At 35.0% G+C, this 22,166-nt stretch overlaps 1 protein-coding gene across 1 annotated transcript; it reads right to left on the bottom strand.

Annotated features, from left to right (window-relative positions):
- Positions 1–5,564: 5,564 nt before the first annotated feature.
- LOC145614722 (uncharacterized) lies at positions 5,565–6,266 on the bottom strand. Its single transcript, XM_081669792.1, has one exon. It carries the CDS (start codon positions 6,130–6,132, stop codon positions 5,671–5,673), a length of 462 nt encoding a protein of 153 aa, XP_081525918.1. The 5' UTR covers positions 6,133–6,266; the 3' UTR covers positions 5,565–5,670.
- Positions 6,267–22,166: the final 15,900 nt, after the last annotated feature.

The following is a 22,166-nucleotide window of genomic DNA, read 5'->3' as shown; positions in this document are numbered from 1 at the left end:
AAAATTCTGGGTATCCGAAACCCTCATCAAAGTACGGAGTAATTTAAATGTTTCGATTCTGAGGGAGTAAAGTTTTAGGAGTTGGTTGCAATTTGTTTTGGTTTTGCCTTTTGATGTTAAAATTGGAAGTGAGTTGGGTACTTGGTTATTCGACAAATACTAATACTAATACGGAGTAAGGCATATATGTGTCGAATGTTCCAATTGTCGAAATGCAAAGAAGAAGATGTTGGTCTGCAACATTTTAATCAATCTACCATAGGGCTGCTCATAAACCTCTAACTGAGTTGATAGCCATGAGTTTGTCTCCTTCAATGTGTGTTCTTTTAGTACCTTGGTCAATTGCAACAAGGATACTCTTGTAGAGCTGTAGGGGATAGATGTTTTAGCTAAAAAATCTTTTAGTGATGTCAAGGTTGTAAGTGCGTACGCTTAAAGGATTGTTTCTACTATCTAGAATGATGCATGATTCCTAGCGCAACTGAGTTTGGAAGAATTGTTAGGTGGCGCCTCATAGGCAACCATGATTCTAAAGCTGCCCGGAGTTTCTTGATATGAATGTCTATATATGAAGGCCTTTTGGTTGCAATGGGAAATAACATGGGAAGTTATTTCACTCATGCAATTCCTAGGAAATTAATCTAACTTGTTTGGTAGAGGTTAGGGAAATTAGAATTCATAGGAATTTTGATTGACCTAGGGGGACCTAGGTAATTCAATTCTCACATTATGTGAGAACTTCAAATTCCCATGGAATTCCAACTTCCTCCATTTTGCCCTTTTTTGGTTAACCAAACAACTCACCCTTTTTGCAATTCCTATGAATTTTGAGTGCCCATGGGAAATTAGTGTAACCAAACAACACCGAAGTATTATGTATGCGTTGCATCTGATGCTTAAAATTAGCTATGTTTTTGTTTAAAATTACAAGGAACCATGTGTACGAGACAAAACTTTGTGCATCGTTTAGGGTCTAAAAAACCCCGATGTTTGGTTCACCTTTGTTAAGTACAGTGTCTACTGTCTTATTACTTATTTCAAGAATAGATCTAAAAAAAAGTTCAAATTAGAAGTTAATAAAAAAAAAAGAAAGTTCAAATTAGACTTTATCAATTTCTTGGTGATTACATATGATACAGAGTAAATTTCCTTAATCCCGTAATGAAAAGACATAAGAAAGTTATATTACGTACTACCTGCTCTACGTACATGACTAAATTTCCTTAATCTCGTAGCTAGGTGGGACTCTCGTAATTGTGCTGAATTAGTTTGTATGAGCAACTTCCCGCAAGGCATTATAACCTTAGCGGACCTTGATTTAATATAAATTCGGCTAACGTATTCACTCAAAAAAAAAAGAAAAAAAGTTACATTACAATATTACATACTTAGAAAAACAAAATGTTGGCTCCCTTGGCAAAGGTATAGGGTTCGAATCCTACCAAGCGAGAGTGTTTGGGGCCTTGGGGGTAGGATCGTAGGAATTCCCTTACTCTCGGACTCTCCCCTCTCTTTTCAAGTGTTTGGCCCACAAATAGTCAAATACTGAACCGAAATTATGTAAGCGTGGTGAAAAGGGGTAGTTGAGTGTTCGGGACGCGCCGCTGCCGCTGCCGCTGCCGCAGCCATAGTTAAAGTCATCAGGTGCCTCTCTTTATTCATTTCACTGCTTTGGCTGCATTATTGTTGTTATTAGTATTAATTGCTCTTTTCATGTTGATGATCAATCAATGCCTTCAATTTTTGGTTCTTGTTTTGTTGTTGATTGAAGGTTTGTTTAGGTTCATTTAGCAATTTTGGGTTTCCTTTTATCCAACTAATTGTGAACTCGGTGTATAGTATTTTGTAGAACTGTGGTTAATTTTATCTATGACTTGGTGCTGGAAAATTCCAATATCATAGCCTAAAATTGAGGATGACTTTTAATCTTCAAATTGTTGTATATTGGAATTGATGTGTTGCAATATTGCAAATGGTGTGGTAATACAGTGGCGGTGTATTGAAGTTTAAGAGCAAGCATTGGGTGTTATTATCATATCGTATGGTCTATAAGGCCCCGTTTGGTTTAATGTAAAACATTTTCAACGGAAAATTAGTTTTCATGAAAAAAACATTTTCAAGAAAAAGCACAATTGCAAATTATTGTTTGGTTGCATACAAGAAAAGTTCAAGGAAAATAAAAAATAGGAGTGGAAATAAAAGGATGAATGAGAGGGAAGTAAATAAGAAGGTAATGAGGAGAGAGGAAAATGTGGCTTCCCTTGTTTTGGGATGGAAAATGCTTTCCATCATTAAAGATGGGCTTTTCCACCCTTGGGAAAATTGTTTTTCACCCCTTCACAAACCAAACAATGGAAAATGAGAAAAATGAAAAATCATTTTCCATGAAAACATTTACATCAAACCAAACGGGGCCCTAAGCCTCAAATGTGGATTTGTTACAGGCTAAGCTTTTTCGATAGTTGATATCGGTTTTTGCAGCAAAGGACACAGCTTGTTCTAGTGTCCTAATGAGAAGGGATTAATCTGGTATTTCTGTGTAAATTATTGACATCAGGACTTAGGAGGTCCGGTATAGTGATTAATCCTAATTATGTGATCCATGTATGTGGCGGTTGTTGTAGAATATTTACGATCATTGTATCAATTATCATTTTGGAATTAGGGCATTGTTAAATTGCTCAAGTCATCCTCTGCCTGCACTTATAATACGTGTATATATGAGTGTGTTACGGTTGGTTCTTCTTCAACCCTAGGCCCCCACAAAAAAGTTCATCTATATTTCATATGATGAGTGCAGTGCTAGTCGGATAGTCTCATGAGCTGTTAATCATTTGAGACTATCAGCTGTACTTGGTACTTTCTGACTCACAGCCCTTTTGGTGTTACAAATGGAAGTGGTTCAGATTTTAAACTCTTAACCTGTGTCTTTCTTTGGGTCTGAACCTTGTTAACTTCATCAGTTTATGAGTGATTTTCACTGTTTCAGAACTGTTGTTGTCCCGGAGACTGAAGCTATCATATATTCATATGTAGTTTGTGGTGAGCAGGAAAACATCTCGGAGCTCATCAGGACACTTGTTAATCAGTATTAGATGGTTTTTGGAGGGGAACTTGCTTAATGTCTATGCACAGATCCCTTTATGGCAATCAATCTTAGTGCTTAATGGCTTCCTTCCATCAATTCTTAAATGTAGTTTTCTATGGAGTGTATGTGTATGTGTATGATGTACTTGAAACTTCCATCTGAAATCACATGAAAGAAGGGAAAAGTTAGAGAAAACAAAGTTCCAGGGGTAGGATATAACAGCCTTGAGTCTACCTGAATTGGGGCTGTGTAAGAACCTTACTGTATGGGGCTATACCTGGTGCTTGTGCTGAAACTGTTACCTATCCATTTGAGGAGGTCAGAAAACAGCTTCAAAATTCAAATGCAAGTTCATTAAGCAAGGAGGATTGGCTCCCTATGCTGGAATCTTCCCAGCATATTTCAGGTATAAATATGCTCTTTCCTAGTGCTAATCAGTATTTTTTTTTTTTTTCCCCTTTTCTGTCTGAGCTTGTAATTAAGGAATGGAAAGAGGCATTTGATTTCAGTTTTGAGCTAGGAAATGAGAATGGAAATCATGGAACTTGGTCATATTATTCTCTTCCTTTCTGGAACCAAATCTGATCATTATAATGGCTTGGACGGAAATTTATATGTGGCTTCCACTTCTCTCCACCTCCCAAATATCTGTGCTGACCGTAGAGAATGAACTGTGCTGAGTAGTTTACCTTAGTAGAATTCAAGTATTGAAAGACAGTACTTGTCAGAAATATATTTTAATAATTTTTCTGTAATCAATAAGTCCATATAAAGTTATTAATATGTGAGAACCCAAGGGAAAAGCTCAACTTTCAGAATTCTTGTGGCATTAAGCTGCATTCTGTCCAACTCCATACCCACAGTACAGGCCACAGAACGATTATATGGACTATTGAGTGAGCATCATGTGTACAAGATAGGAAGCAACAAACACTAATCAATCAAATAATGCTGTGTCAGTTTCCAGCTTGAAGTCACAATTTCATATACAGGATAATTTTCTGGTGTTGAAATCCTTTCATTTATTTCCCTCCATATTTCAGACAGCTTCACCCAATAGATTCTGTATAGTCTTCCCTTTAGATTTATCCCTTTGTAAAACTTGACAAACCCTTGTTATTTCTTGTTCCAGGTCGCATACTTTTGTTGAACTTTAATTTCTCCTGATAATTCTGCACTGGAGTTTGTTATTACGAGTACATATACTATTCTCTAGCTTTGGTTTACAGAGTATTATGGATTGTGTCAGTTTGATTTGTTACACCTTGTACTGTTCTTATTTTGGATTAGAATTTTTAAGTAATGTTTCATAAGAAGATGTAAGTAATGTTTCATGAAATATCCTCTGTTGTCCAATCCCTCTACCTTGGCTATATGTGGAGCGCATTTAAATAATGTTGATGTCTCCTTGTGACACAGCTTGTATGAAGTTTCAAGTTTGTCTAATTTATTCTCTGCCGCCTTGAACATCTACAGGTACACCCATCAGTGGCAATAAGTTATTTTGTGTGAGTTCATGGAGATAGTTCTCAAAGCCGCAGCTGTATTGAAGCCAATCAGGTGCTGGAGACATGGACGAGCATGTTATGTTTGAGATTGGTAAAGCCACTGCATTCTGACGGCTTCTAGGAAAATCTCCACAATTATGTTTTGCTGGTATTGAGTCACCTACTGGGGAGTATTTATGGCTACCCTCTTATCCCATACCATATTGAATTTGGTGCTCCTCTCTTGTCAATTCATGTGCATTGTCTGTATGCAGTAGTCGTATGGCCATAAATGTAGCTTACTGCAAATTGGGGTAAAATCGGCAAATCTGTTGAAGTGCTGACATAGAAAGATACCTGATGCCTGTAGATCAAAGATTTTGGGTTCATAACCTCGATTTGGATGTGAACAAAGGAAATTCTAGTTCATTCTTGACCTTATGTGGGTCAAAAAACATGTTGCTGTTGGCATATTGGTCACACTACCATCTTTATTAGCCCTGCAGAATTGCTTTGCTAATTGCTATCTTTTGTAAACGCTGAATTTATGACAGCAAATATATCAAATTGAGCCTTGCCTCCTTTTCATTTTGACAGAGCTATCGGCAATTTGTGTATGTATTGTCAATTTGTCATGCTGGTAATTGAGGCAATCATGAAACAACCTACTCTCTCTATCAGTAATTGATAGTCACATATACATTTTTAGGATGTTTGAAAAGGTGATACCGTTCTTCTGGTTTACTCCCACATTTCCTATGTCTGACTGCCCAACACATCGATCTCCTAATATAACCTTACACTCTTACAGCCTTAGATTGGTATAATGTGACGACTAAGTCTGTTCATTGATGGTTTTGGTACTGGCTGGCCTGAGACATCCCAAATATTTAGATAATAACCAATGCAATACAAGAATCAAATCATAACTATGCTACTCTGTATTATTTTTAATTTAGTATTGCATCAGTTTGTTCTATTAGATGTACTGGCAAATGAACATAGCAGCTATATTTCTGATACAAAATTCTAGATAAACCAGAACACCACAATTAACAATCTGCACAAACAAGTATACAAAACTCAATTACTGCATCAGAAATTTGCAGGACTGTCATCCAACTGCTTCTCATCTTCAATATCAACCTCCAGAATCTCAGGAATCCTCTGTTTCAAATAATTTTCAAGCCTAGCCACCACTGTACTTCTCTTATGCCAGAACTTCCCTCTTAATCTGATCTTCACAAATGGCCCATCCAGCTCTGCAAGTTCAACTTGACCTGTAATACCCACTTCTCTATCAAAAAGTTGAGCTAACTCGACCTTAGCATCATCCAGGACCTTTTCGATATTCTCCTCTGTCATGTCCAGTGGCTGCATTGCTGCAGAAACTGCCACCACCGGAAAGCTCCTCTTAGCTTTTCGAATACCATCGTTTCGAGTTGGGTATTGACTGAAGCTTAAAGTTCTATAAGCTGGTTGGTGTTTTTGGAGTGATGGTGGTGTAGAAGTTGTGAGCTTTAGACAGTTTTGATTAAAGAGTAGCTTGGCTGCCATTATTTTTGATGGATTTCACTCTTTCAAAACAGCTGAAACTTGTATGGATGTGCTTTTGGTCCCTTATCATCAACTATTGGATATTTGGATGTCACTCCACTTGTAACTTATCTTTTGCGCCCCGTATTCTGAAAATACTACCTCCGTTACAGGTTATGTGCAACGATTTGACATAAAGTAGAGAGGGAAAATGTCTACTCGTTGCACATAACCTGTAATGGAGGTAGTAATAATAAGTATAAATATTTTTTAAACAAAATGTTAATAAGTGATCTGATGATTTGTAGGAGTTAACCGATACACCGGTTGATTATGTAAATATGTAATCATTAATCAATAGATTCAGTACTCACTTTTCTGTGAAGTATTATATTATTATTTTTATTTAAAATGACTATTTTTTAATTTTTATTTTGTAAAATCGATACTCTAAATTATATTACGTGCAGAGTAGTTTGTAACTTTGTACACTTTCTAAATAAAATCTACTAATTTCTCCATTCACAAATATAATGAAATCAAATACTATGTAATAATAATGTTTGTGCCATTTTATTTCTAGACGAGCACAAATATAATACTCTATCGGTTCCAAAATAATTTTCTTATTTTGACTTTTATGGTCAAACTTTAAAATATATCAAATTTAATGTTATTTTGACTTTTCTGGTCAAAATTTATCATTAATATATATACGAGTACTTTGTATGTATTTACAAAATAAATTTAAACATGTGAGACTTTGTTAGATTCATCTCAATATGTAGTTTGATAATTTCAACTTTTTTAAAAAAAAAAAAAAATTTGTTGATAAGAAAGTTTTTGAAAACATATAAAGATGATGCTTAAATTCTAATGAGTTACTGAGTTCAAGATTTAATGAAGAAACAAAAGGGTTATATGATTGGGTTCTTATCACCATCTAAAAAATTAAAGTTGCTTTAGTACTTTTTTTTTTTTTGAGGGGAAGTTGCTTTAGTACTTAATTCCACTTAAAATTTGTTTTCCAAAAAAAAAAAAAAAAAAAAAAAAATCCACTTAAAATTTAGGTTGGCACTTGAGCCTTGATCCATTAATGACAAATCTCAATCAAATCAAAGAGCCAATTACTATTACAGCAAGTTTCCAATAGGCCTGTACAAAACTATCTGAGAATTCGAAAATCCGATAATCCGATCCGTAACCGATCCGAATTTTTGGATATCCGATCCGAGTTTTCATTTCGGATCGGATATCCGATCCGAAAAAGCGGATATCGGATGCGGATTTGGATATTAATTTTCAGAATTTCGGATATCCGATATCCGAAAGATATCCGAAATATAAAGCCTAAAATAATATAATTTTTAAATTGTTCATATAAAACTAACCCTGTATTATTAACTTATTGTAATATTCTTAATATATTTGATGATAATAATAATTGCAAAAGGACTACTATTTTTGTTAAAATATTTTGTACAACTTAGCGATTAAAAAACGGTAAAATTAGTGAAATTTAGAAAGTAATCATAACAATTTTACTTAATATTGGATAATGGATATCTGAAGCATCCGATCCGAAAATTTTGGATATCGGATATCCGAATTTTTCAAATCGGATTTGGATATCAATTTTTGATATCCGAGTCTTCGGATATCCGATACGAAATCACATTTCGGATCGGATATCCGATCCGTGAACAGGCTTAGTTTCCAACTGCTAACTAATAAAGTTTTAGTGTTGGCCAACTAATTAAACCATCTAGTTAGGTTTTAAACAAGCACAATATGTCAAATGTATCAATTTATTGGACAAATTTAATAAGAGAGTTGATAAACATAATTAAATAAACTATAGATGTTGTTACACTCAACGATAGATTTACTTTTGATGGTTCCTTATTTTTATATCCCTAAAATTTCTTGATTAGGATTTCATACTAATCTTATACTTGTACATTGGTTAGAAATGCTTTAAGAATTTATGCCCCTTTGTTAAGAACTACATTTGGAATGCATTGGTGTGCTATTGTAATTCATCTTGGATATGAACATGAGAATGCTTTTGAGACTACTCTAAATAAAGTCTTCAAACCTATTAATATAATGGTTTAAGTATGTATTATTTATAATATAATAAAGATTGATACATTTTGTATGTTTCTTTATTATCATTTACATGGGTTTATCAATTTTATCCTACAATTCCTCTTTGAATTGCTTTAATTGTTTTCATATTATCTTGTCGATTTTAATTTTTCTATATCTTTGCCTGTAATACGTTCTCGTAGCATGTTACTCTTTAAGGCTTAAGAAAGCTTAATTCTTAAATTAATATCTGATCACAATATACAAAAATCATAGAGTAAGCTAAGGTCCTGTTCTGATTTACTGAACTGACTTGAACTGAACTGATTGGAGCTTAAATGGACTAAATAGAGTTGAAATGAATTGTTTATGAGAGAAGGAAATTAGGAACTGAACTGAAATGAATATAGCTAAAATGAATTGTTTATGAGAGAAAAAAATTAGAAACTGAACTGAACTGAACATAACTGAATAAAGCTGAAATGAATTGTTTATGAGAGAAGGAAATTGGGAATTGAACTAAACTGAATTGAATAGAGCTGAAATAAATTGTTTATGAGAGAATGTAACTAGAAAGTGAATTTAACTGAATTGATTGGAGATGAACGGAATTGAAATTAAGTTGAACATTATATGTCCTAAAAAGAATAAATTTGTACACTATCACAATTACTACCCAATTGCTATTGTCAATTTAAGTTTTAATTGTTGGCCTACTAAATCGATCATTTTATTGTACTTTCAAAGGGGCACATGAGTCAATTAATAAAACTGGGCAACATGCTTCTACAAGGGACAGGCTATAAGTACTATTGCCACCATTTAGTTGTTGCACATTAAATTACTAATTTGGCTAGTACTACCACTTTTGCTAAGAGTTGAAAAACCGGCGAACTCATATTTATCTCCGAGAGAAACGTCTTTTGTTTATCTTGGGGTTAAAAATGTCTTTTTGCAACAACTTGCTAATTCACGGTTCTTAGTCGTTAGTTTCCAGTCAAATGTTTGACTAACGACTTTGTAAACAACCGTTAACACAAACCCTAGAACCAATTCCTGGGAAGAGAGTGAATGTTGCACATGCTAGTGAGAGAATTGAGGAAGAGAATTCATCGCGAAACGATTATCCGATTAAGGGGCACTTCCTACTTAACTCACTAACTGTGCGAGCAATTCCATGCCGATATAGCTGTCGTTGCGATTGGATTCAAAGATGATTGAGTTGTTGCGATTGAGATGTTGCGATTGAGTTGCTGCTGCGATTGAGGTAAAGAAATTGTTGAGTTGCATAATTATTGTTTGCGAAATCAATTGAATGAATATAACTCTTTTGGTGAATTGAATTAGCCCTAGAATTACTAATTGTTATTTATTAATTCTTGTTACTGAATTGTTGTTTGCGAAATTGAATTTGGCTATTAATTAATTGTAGTTTGCCAATAAATCGGTTATGGTTATTGCTGAGATGTTGTTTGCGAAATCAATTGGATATGTGTTTGTGAAAACTTATTGTGTAATACTAATTGCTTTTAATTATGATGCTGCAAACCTTCTGAAACAGCAAATCCATTATAAAGTGTTGTCCCAAATTATTTTGGGTAGGGAAGCTAGACGTAGTAGGAACTTAAATATGAAATGTAATTTGATCCACCACCCCATGTCTGTCTTAAAGAACTTATTGACTGCATGAACACTATTTCGACTTTTGATCCTGGTGGGGATTTTTTTTTGTAACTCTGCTACCACCTCTAGACTGTAATCGGTTTTAATTTAATAAAAAACTCCTTAAACATTTAATCTTGAAACCAAAGGTATAAGATTTGATTTGATAGAAGCTCAATTAAGGTTAAACATTTAATCTTGCACAGAGCTGCTATACAGTATCAAGTTGTAGTTTTTTTTCTGGCCAGCTGATTTTTGCTGTGTAACTTGTAAAATAGTAGAAGTAATGAAACTTCATGGCAGCTTTGTCATCTTGTAAAAAGCACCCGAAAAGAAACCTGTAGGCTGGTCATCTTGTAAAAAGCACCCGAAAAGAAACCTGTAGGCTGGTAGCTTGGTTAGCAAAAAGACATTCAGTTACTCTAGGATTCATGACTTAGTTTTAGGATAATGAGGCTGCATTCAGCATTATGTACCGTGTATTTCCATTACAAGGATTATGGTAGCATTATGTACTGTGATCTTGTTTAAGTAAAAATAAAGAATTATGTCTATAATTACTATACGGAATTGAGTTTGAACATATGGAGTTTGGTTGTTTATGTAGCCAGAGCTTGCTTATATTATCTGTGTTGATCGTTTGGAGTGTGGTCTGCAATTTTTTGGTGGTGGGGAACGACTTCAATGGTAAATGAGTTATCTTTATCGTCATTGTTATGTTTTCATTCTCTGGGTTAATTCTGATGATCAAGTGGCAATTTTGTGTGTTGATTGAAAGCTATGATTTTGTGATGGATACAAGCTAAGAAACGAAATTCAAGTTCTGAAACAAAAGGTCTATCAACTCAACTGTTTTTGGTATGAAATTTCATAGGGTGTATTGCTTTAAATTTTTTATAGCTTTTTTTGTAGTGAGTTTGAAACTGAAGTGCTGTATTTGGTTTTGAAGGATGATAGTGTTAGTGTTGGTGGTAGAGTAAAGGCAAAGGGCGAGGTCATCAAGCAACAACTGGAAGTGTTTGGTCGGGTATGTCATGTATTCAATGTCTTTAAAAGTAAATATAATTCCTGAATTGTTGTTTATTTCTCTTATGTGGGACCTGTAATTTGCAGCCACCTAATATGAAATGTCGTATTGAGACATTTTCTAGAATATGCCACACATTTGATGAGAGGAGAACCCGTTGGGTTAATGAAATGGGTTTTGGTGGGTTGTTGAATATTCCAATGGACATGCACTTACCTCGGCAGTTGGGGTATTGGTTAATGAGTCGCGTTGATCCGTTGAATAGTGTGTTTATTTCCCCGGATGGAAATCATTTTAGGTTTTCTGCCAATCAGGTGCATTGGGTGTTAGGTATTCCTAATGGGGGCTTAATAGTTCCAACCGGTAAATCTCTTGCAACTGAATTGCAAGAAAAGGTGTACAGTTTTCAGCAAAAATATGGTCAACCCTCCGTGACAAAGTCTCGTAAGTATGCTGGTCGGGTATATACCTCTATCGGCATTCCGGTTAATTCCAAAATTATGGAAAGGGTTGAGGGTCAATGGGAGGAACATGAAGAGGAGGAGTTTAAGATGTTGTTCCTATTATTGTCACTAGAAATGATTTTATGTCCTACCCAAGCACCGAGGTTGGCTTCTGATTTGATTCCCGCGCTTACTTGCGCTGTAAATGCAGCCTCGTATAATTTGTGTGACTTGGTTTTGAATAAGTTGATGGATAGTGTGCATAGTTTTGCTCGACGTTTTTATTCTACTGGGGTGGCGGGGGGTTGTGGAGGATGTACAATATTCGCAGTGGTGAGTATTCTTTTTGCCTTGAAAACCAGAATTGTATGATAAACTGGCCCTTTTAATGATTTATTGAAGACACTGTTGTTTTGAGGCAGGTTTTTTATCTGGACAAGTTAAACCGTTTTCCAAATAAGTGGGGTGAGTTCCCACGAATTAAGGTGTGGGAACAACATAAGATTACCCTTGCCACAAAGGAGGATCGATTTGGTGTTGGAGGTGATTATGGTCATCTGGGGGTAAGATATAAATTTCTTTGCTGATTAACTTTTTTTTAAGTTAAGGGGTCACTTTGGGTTGGGAGATACTAATAAATAATGTTGCATGTATTTTGTGGGTAGACCGTGGATGTGGCGTACGGGGAGACCCACCCGAAGGAAGCTAGAGATAGTGAAGGACCAGCTTTCTCACTGGTGGATTTATATTCTTTTTACTATGCATTGCCATATGTTTGTTTATTGAATTGGATTGAACTTATTGTGTTTATATGACAGGCTGCTGTCCATGATTTCGTTAAGCCTCCTAATGTTAGACAAAAACTGAAGCGGAGGCGTGGAGCACCATCAAATTCTTTTCCACATCAATGCAAGAGGCGTAAGCGCAGTTCTGTTGATTTGTCCATTCTGCGTTCTGGTTGGAGCAATGCTAGTAGTTTGAGCACTAGTTCAGGTTTTATAGCTCCACATTTCTCTACTGTAAGGTCTATTTATTCAGACACTAATGTTCTTGAGACAATTAAATGGCCAGTGTCGTTGCTATGCTTGACTGCATTTATAAACTTGGTAATTTTTATGCGCGACATAATGGCCCTGTCCTGTGTCTCCTCGTATAGGTCGATATCACCAGAAGTTCTGCCTGTTCTAAGTCGAATAGCTGCATGGGTTAGTAACTTAGTATATTAGCCTTTCCCATTAAATATACTTTTGCATCTTGAATATTAATTCAATTACGATGTTTATAACAGTATGTTAGGATGGTTTTATTGCAGATGACCCGTTCTAATTGGGATCACACTGCTCCTGTAGTGTGTGACAAGGTCATCTATGTGGTTTTTTTTATTCCCGGCTCTGTATTTGGGTACTGTTTATGGTTGTTATAACTAGCTGGCACTGATTTATACCTACTGGGGTTCTGCAGGCGCCATTGGTGTTTTTTGGTAGAGGTATACAAGGTATTCATTGCCTGCTACGTTCAGTGAATAATTTTATACAATCTCCAACTTCTGAATTCATGGCAATAGTGACTGAGGTTTGTTATTATACCACTCCTACTTGCTTGTTTGGGGTGACGGATGTAGTTTCATGGGACATTTTGTCTAATTTCGTCAAAATTTTGTAGGTATTCAAATATGATTGTGATGATATTCCAGCTAGGAGTAACACATGGCTATTTGCGAAGTTTGGAGAGCCAACACAGATCTGTTTGCTTGGTCTAGGACATCCATCACCCTGTATTCATTTACTCAATAACAAAGTAAGTCACTTAATTTTGTACGAAATGGTCAATCTTATGGCGACCCAATTCAAGCACAATATGCATAATCATTCTTTGTCTTTCAATCAGGAAGGCCTGAAAAACCAGCTGTTTGCGATAATTAGTCAGAAATGGTGCACTGTTGTCCCTCTTAATTCTGCGATCCGGAACATTGTATTCTATAAGTAACTCTCTGTCTGTGTATGGGTACTAATAATTGGAATAGTTAATGTTGTACTAATATTCAACATTTAAGTCTTTGTAATATTCTAATTTCTTCTAATAATTGGAATAGTTCCTGTTGTACTAAGTTTCAATATTGGAGTCTTTGTAATGAATATATTTGCATTGTAACATAATCTATTCTTTCAGAGTAGGTTGACTACACATTTTTGGGGCATATATAGCCAACAAAGAAAAATAGGCCTAAGGAAGATGTTATTGTTGCATTACTTGCATATAAGCCCATAAAATTACAGTAACCCAACCAACTCTAAGTGTGCTTCAGTTTTGATTAACTCCCAATTAAAAATCCATTTTGGTTGTAGTGAAGCATTTTACAAGGACATCAACATAGTCCTTATAATTCTAATTTGATGAGTAAATCCAATTACTATTTTTTTTCCCTCATGATCATTAGCAATCCTAGTACCAATATATTATTACCATTTCGTTAAATAAATATTCAAGCATAATAAAATTAAATTAAACAAGTCATAATAAACACATAAAATTTAGGGTTAGTGAAGCATTTTACAAGGACATCAACACAGTCCTTATAATTCTAATTTGATGAGTAAATCCAATCACTATTTTTTTCCCCTCATTATTAGCAATCCTAGTACCAATATATAATTACCATTTCGTTAAATAAATATTAAAACATAATAAAATGGAATTAAACAAGGGGCATAATAAACACATAAAACATATTCATATCACGATAAACCATAGTTGACACATACATTACATAACATGGCAATCGTCGTTGCCTTAAATACTACACGATAGGGCCTTAGTAGGCCAAGGTGTACGATCACACATAGAAGAAAAGTCCATAGTCTTATACAAACAAAGGTCGTAGCCACCTAGACTACGAATTACATAATTTAACACAAACAAGCACGAAGATTGAGCCTCAACAGCCAACCCCTAGCCTTTTCCAACACCACCTCCGACCAGCCTCCTCAAGCAGTCACCTCCTCCTCCTCCTTGGGTGCGACAGCCTACATATGACCAAAAACCAAAGTTAAACATTGTAAAAAAAACCTTACATAATTCATCAAACTTTTAAAAAAATTTTGCAAAATTACCTTCAACAACCCAAGCATCCTCAGTGGGCATTCATCGACAGCCATAGCAGCAATATTGAACTCTCCAGGCACAACTTTTTTTTCATCCCATATCACAGCAATACCACCAGCATTCCCCACACTTTCATCCAAGTTCCAATTAGCTTCATAATTAAATGATCTAACAATATCCTTAAAGGACTTCCTAGAAATTCTAACCTCCGTGATTATGAATATGATTGGGTTGTGAACACGAACAATTTCGAGTGCATTTCCCTTAAAAGAAGGGCGACTCACACCACGTGCATTCCACACTACAACAGATGAACCTAAAGCGAATGCATCACACTTTTCTTCATACTTAGACTCGAGGTGCACATCCATATACCTCATAAATGGATCAACCATATACTTACTAGCACACACCGTAACAATGAATTCACTAATTTTGGAATGCAAATAGAACACTTGAAAACCATCAGAATAGCAAGCAAGTTCAGTTATCACCTTCTTAATGGTGAGGGGGTACACAGGTTCCACAATGGGTAAGACAGGAGTAGGATCAATCACATCCAGAAGAAAATCAGGGATTACCTCACTTATCTCGTTGGGGTTGTAAGCAATGACCTCCTTGTGCATCTTCTCAAACAGCTCCTTCACATCAACTACCCCCACAAGGTCTACCAAATTTGGTAGATGAGCATGAACAGGGGCACCTCTCGGCCCAATCATAACCATGCCAAGCAACTTAGGCTCCCATGGGCTCTCCGGGCTCCTTATGATGTCCCGAATGCATTGATCACTCACAATTTGAAGGTTACCACTACCGGGTTTGGGTGCAGAATACATGAACTTATTAAAGTTCATTTTAGGGTTGCCGGTGGTGTTAGGGTCACGAAAGGATGTTTTGTTGAGTGTTGTAACGGCATAGCAGCCAGGAGGGTAAACCGGGTTCTGGGGGTCAAAAGCTGCGTTAGCCATTTCAAGAGGTTTGTAACACAAGGAGAAATTGGATTTAGAATAAGATGGTGGTGTGCTTTTTCAACTTAAATCACAACCCTTTTATAGAGGATCAAGGAGGTAAGTTGAAGGACATGTGTCCATAGTATTATGATTCTATACTGACACGTGGAATTTGTAAAAAAATCCTAATGTGTAGGACGAGCTATTACACAAGCTTAATTTAGTTTTAACAAATTCACAACTCTATAGGACATGCAACTTTATATACATAGTACCTGCTAGTATGGCAATTAGCCTAAACTATGGTTACAATAGTATATCCAAACCAATCATTTATAAACTAATAAGTTAATTAATTATTCCTTCCACATATTTTTAAAATGCGTATACGACGATTTCATTTAAGTGTAATCGTGCTCAACTTGAAAACCCGTGAAGCCCTTAACTCACTTTATACATTATTATCTTAAAATAATATAAGAACGTTAACATTGTATACCTTATAAATTTAAAAAAAAAAAAAATTTATGCACGATTTTAATGTACGGACATTAAAAAGAATTAACAAATATTACGTTGAATTTTGTCTCACATAATTTTTCCCTTCTAAGCTTGGTAAAAAATGACTTAAAGTAATAAATTTAGTATTAAAATTTTTTATTCTTCTTTCATATATAATAGATGTCAATTTGCCATTAAAATAGACAATTTGTAGAATTAAGCAGAATTAGGCAATGAATATCTAAACGTTCATTGAAGGAAACATACAATATATATTATACAAAGATGTCTACAATCCTAGTCCTAGATAAACATGGAAACAAGAGTAGAAAAGGAAATAGCAAAGATATCATATAATATAATTTTCCTCCAAACTATATGATAATTCCTACATATCCTAATACAATTTGACGTATACTTACTTTCAAAACAAGCAATCTCCCCTTTATAATCTAGTAGCTAATTTTATTGGTGCCCTTAACATTGACAATTGGATGCCAACTAATGCCCCTACTAATGCTACAACAAGAATAAAGAACCTAGGTAATAGACTATGTGTGTGGTCTTTTCACAAGAGTTAACATATTAAAGCATGCTTCGACCGAATTTGTGTGAATACAGACGCAAAATGTAATTATGAAGGAGATTCGAATTTTGATTCGATTTTTGACCGTTTGGAGTATCTTCACTTGGTTGTAGAAAAGCTGAATGCTACTTTCGACCATTACACAAAATGTAATATCCAAACTGTCGTAAGTATGAATTTTCTTACCGGAATGAAACCAATCCAGCGTCTTCATCAATAATTTTTAAAGACAAAAAATTATTTAAATTAGTCTCCTGCAATTTGATCAAATTAATTAGCGTATAAACTCAACTATGTTAGTATATCCAAACCAATCATTTTCCACATTATAAGTTAATTAATTATTCATTCCACGTATTTTTAAAATGTGTATACGATTTCATTTAAGTGTAATCGTGCTCAACTTGAAAACCCGTGAAGCCCTTACATCACTTTATAAATTATAATCTAAAATAATATAATAACGTTAACATTGTATACCTTATAAATTAATATCTCTAAAATGAATATGTAGGGTGTCACGTATTGGTGCTTATTGATATTATACCGGCAATTGGTCATGAAGCTTTACAATACATTACGGTAGGTTGTGAAGCATTAACGTAACATATTAGTTTAGGGTTAAGGGTTTATGGTTTAGGCCTAAGGGTTAAGGGTTTAAGGTTTAGGTGTTAGTGTTAAGGGTTTAGGGTTTAGGGTTAAGGGTTTAGGGTTAAGGGTTTAGGGTTAAGGGTCTAGGGTTTAGGGTTTAGGGTTTAGGGTTAAGGGTTTAGGGTTTAGGGTTAAGGGTCAAGGGTTTAGGGTTTAGGGTTTAGGGTTAAGGGTTAAGGGTTTAGGGTTTAGGGTTAAGGGTTAAGGGTTTAGGGTTTAGGGTTAAGGGCAAAGAGGTCATTTTAAGCCTTTGAAAAATTGAGATTCTCAACAAATTGTCTCTTTCACTAGTGACAAACACACTTGCCGTTGATTTGCACACAATCGGTTATGATTTGTTTGCCCAATTCCTGTTTTTCTCACTAAGATTATGGCGCTCATTTTAAAATTCAAAAGTGAACATCACACTCAATGTTTCCAATAAATATAGCTACCACCTCTCCTTGCATCTTGCATTAGCTATTTACTCAAGATAATTGTCTCGTATTCAAACTCTTATAATGAATAACAATTCACGCTCCATTGTATCTCAATTGCAAAATTTGCAAATTAAGGGTGGAAGGCAAAGATTACAATACCATCCTTGTACTGAAACCATTTATAGCAAACCTGTTTACGCTTCCGATGAAGCGGAGTTGGATTTCAACTCAACTATTTATCATCATGATGAAACTGATTTTTCTTTTTACAACCAAGTTAATGTGTCCACACTCAAAACCGAACTTTATTACCAGTCCGGAGGTGCTAATGTCAACATCACTCAATTTAGGGTGATGGTGCCAAGTGATGTAGTTTGTCGTTGTAACACATGGCTATCTCATTTTTGCATTCAGCCAGGATGGCGTAGCTCGGTGATTACGTCGATTGAAGGTGAATGCAGTTTAAATGAAGTGGGTTCGGATATTATCGATGAGTATGAGTACTTTTAGTTGATATTTTTTAATCATGGTTATTCTAATTACTCTAATTATCACTTCGTAATTCAAGCTATGTCAATGTTTATTATAATGATACATATGATTCTGTATCTGTTAAGATTTCAATCGTTTATTAGAAATTGTATGTATGATCTACTAAGGACGCAAATCGATAACAAATGATAATGCATGCCAAATTGTTGAAGTCAAACAAGTCATTATTAATACTGGAAAAATACCATGAGGTTTATGTATGGCGTGTAAGACTGGAAGACACAAAAGGGGAAAAATAATAAAGGTGGTGCATAGAAGAGGTATAAGTATGGGTCTGCCACAAATTTTATTGGGTAGGATAGATATGTATTTTATAAAAGAGATAGGGATAGCTTGTAATCATTAGGTGAGCAACTAAAATAAAACAAATGCAGGGAATAAAAAGTGGAAAAGGTTTACACATTGGGTGATTCATTTCAAAAAGTTAATATCCATGTTAGTGTAAGTTAGAGAATCGCCATATGCAATTTGTAGTATCGAGGAGGCAAATTATAGTTGTATGTGTACTTGAGCATAAATATAAACGTATTAGACAATTATCAGTGTATCTAATAATGACATTGGTGGTATAACTAATGGCTTAATCTTTTGAAAATCCCAAATTGGATAAACTTGTAATAGGATAGATATGTTTGGGTCTATAATAATATATTCATAGTAGGATAGATATCCAATTCTATGAAATAGCTTGTCATAGCTAATCAGATCTGACCACAAAAAAATGTGATTTAGTTTGCGGAATCGAAATCTGTAGCATCCAATATTCAATACTTGACTTAAATATTTTTCTCAAACAACATTGTTTATTATAATAGTTGGTTTGCACAATTTTTAAAGAAATTAAATGGCCATAATTATAGAATTAGTAAATGTATAAAAATTATTTAACGCCTACAAATAATGAAACCGTGGTTAATTAAGATATTAAAACTTGGATAAATAATATTGAAATCGTATTGAACATTTGAAATTTGATTTTGTCGATTGACGCAAAAATCCTAGAGGAATATTTTATTTTTTCTAAAATCAGTACAACGTTTTACATACAATAGGAAAAACTTTATGTGCAAAATAATTATTATAAAGTAGGATAGATGTATGATTCTATGAAATAGCTTGTCATAAATTATAATATGTAGGTGAGCAAATAAAACAAACAATAGTGTCTAAAGTATCTTTTATTCAGTAGGAGCCCCAAAACTTGATACAAATGAAGTGACAATGTGATATGGTTCAGGCGCAATTTAAGGAAGAACAAAGGGAAAGGTTTTACAAAGCGTATGTAGCATGTGTACAATATTTGGTAATCCATCTTAATGTGACTATGCAGTATTGAGATAAGATCAAGTTTGTTATTATACACACCACCAAGTCATATCTATATGGCCAACCGTATCTAATCTAGAATGTCCATAACTAACATTATAGTATTTCATATTAGAAAAAATACGAATTAATTTCAAAGTGAAGTCTTAAAATGTTTTTTTCCCGAACAATAAGATTTATACATGTATTATGTTAAGATGTACTTAGTAGTTGTAAGTATATTCAATCGGAGTCGAAAAATGCTTGTTGAGTCATTTAGGATGATAGATCGTATAGTAATGACGCGCAAGGTACAAAGATAATGGTTTTAATTATTAAAAAAAGTGAGGAGTGATACAACAATAAATGGTTTAGATCGTTTTTCTTTTGTATGTTGTCTTTATTATGAACCGCAATGTTGCTAGTAATTTAGATACGCATTAAGGTACAAAATATTAATTATATGTATACATTTTTAATTCATTGGTGGAAACACAGTTAATTAAGTTAAGTCTCAGTTAACAAATCCAATTCTATTTTGTTTAATAAATAAATTTAATGTTGTATCTTTTTGCAAAGTGCCCTTACAAGTAAGGCATTAGAGGAAGGTGATTGCTTAAGGGGAAAAAGGCACTTGGCTTTTTGAGACCTTCCTTTTGTTATGTGATTTGGATGTGAGGTCGTGAACTCATGGGCGGGTAATATTCCCGCCAACCCAAATACCCGCCAATTGCATGACCAAGTGGCAGCATGCAATTGGTTACTAATGCATATAAATGAAACTTGGTGGGAAAGCATGAGAAATGCACCAATCCTACAGTAAGAAAAACATAGAGGTGAATTTTGCCAGCATGTCTCCAAACCTTGCTACCCAAACTAAGCTTTCCCCTTTAGGAATTGAAGCAAAGCTGCAACCAAGCATGCAAACCTATCCCACAACAAGGTCTAAAATAACCCCAAGGCCTTCACCACGAAGGTTTCGTAAGAAGAAGAGCTTGTTGGCTTCCACTCTCAATCGCAACGCCATCAATAAGCTTAAAAAACAGATGGTCAGCAAAAGGCCTTTGCCAAGAGATGGAATTGTGAAAGCGCAAGTAGCTGCTGTAGCGGCGTTAACAAGGGCCTTACAGGTCGTTAACAGAGACCGTGCACCTGTTGGTGGTCCTCCGCCAATGGATCTTAGTGTTCCGGTGACCGCGGATGATGTTGCTGACCCCGTAGGAGGTGAGGAACCACCCCCTATTAACCACACAATCCTTGTTAAGAGTAGACAACGTCACGATACGGGCGTAGTTTATGAGATAAGGGATGAAGAGACATTTGAGGAAACCTATGAGGATTATGCATCGAGAGTTGATGTTACAGCCCCCGAAATCAAGCTCAAGAAGCACGGGTTGCTTATAGAGCGTACAACCACCGCTGCATCGGTGAGAATTCGGACTGGTGACATAATTTATGTGTCTGCGGTGGTACGTTGTTTAGGTTAAATTGTTTGCATTATAATTTTGTTTATACGATAATGTGAGTACGGCGCTTTATAAGTAGCAATCCTACCTTTATTTAACACCAATAATGTGCAACTTACTATTAACGATCTTTTATAAATTGCAGGACCCTTTGAAAAACATGGACACGAGGAGGAAATTTTTCTATATCCGCAACACTTGCACACCATACCATGAGGTGAAGGTGCAATGCAAACTCACTTCAAAGCTTAGGAGGATTTGCATCAGGTGGGGTGAAATAGTGCCAAACGATCCGAGGACTCTGATGGTGTTATACCAAGACAAAAAGCTTAAAAGGCACATCACTGTTCAGGAAGCAGGCATAAAGAATGAGCACTACGTTTATGTTTGTCCGGAAATATATCAAGGAGAGGTTGCTGCGCCCTAAGTTGCTGAAGGGCAGAACGAGTAGCTGAAGTAGTACCTTTTGACTTAGAGTGTGTAGTATTGGTCAATGAAGTCACATTATTAGTGTTTTACGATCCTTATTGTCAGTGAACCTAATATGCTATTTCAATTGGGATACATTAGTTATGTAACCCATTATTTTATTTTCGTATTAGCCTTGGTGCATGGGATATTATGAATGTACCCAAACAAGTCCTTCATGGCAATCAGTATTTTGTGAAGTATGTAGCTGCATGTGTCTAAGCCTCTAAGGTCATATTTGTATTGAATTGATTAAGTAATGATGAAATTATATTTTCTACTTAGCTCAGGTGTATTTTATAACGTTTCACGCTTTATTTGTTTATTTGTTTATAATTAACTTCGTGCTTTATTTATTTTAACCCCTCCGTTGTAAATAAAACTAGTAGTTATTGATAAACTAGTGCTCGTAAAAAAAATAATAAAATAAATAAAAAATAAAAAAAAAAGAAGAAAAGATAGTGGATGAAAAAAAAAAGAAAAAAAAGAAAAGATGAACAGAGATCAGAGACAATAGTATGTCAGAACTCTTACATTAAAACCCAGCAAACTGAAACCTTGAAACTCCTATCAGATTTTGTACTGCCTAATCTCGTCAATTTCAGACTTACAACGGAACCAGGTAGCTTAAACTGGCACAGGTATTGAGTATATATAATACATGAACAAGAAAAACTCAACACTGCCATACCACAAACTTCTAGCAAGTAATCAATCTGATACTTGTGTAGTAAATATGCATATTTACATACAAACAGAAACCATAACACCAAAATCAAATAATCAATGCTGTAATTAGGTGGCAACACAGACAGCACCAGCTTATTGGACT

The sequence above is a fragment of the Chenopodium album genome, chromosome 25, assembly GCF_948465745.1.
Source record: "Chenopodium album chromosome 25, dcCheAlbu1.1, whole genome shotgun sequence".
Taxonomy (NCBI): Eukaryota; Viridiplantae; Streptophyta; class Magnoliopsida; order Caryophyllales; family Amaranthaceae; genus Chenopodium; species Chenopodium album.
Note: the sequence above shows the minus strand (reverse complement) of the source record. Positions and strands in the feature narration are given on the sequence as shown.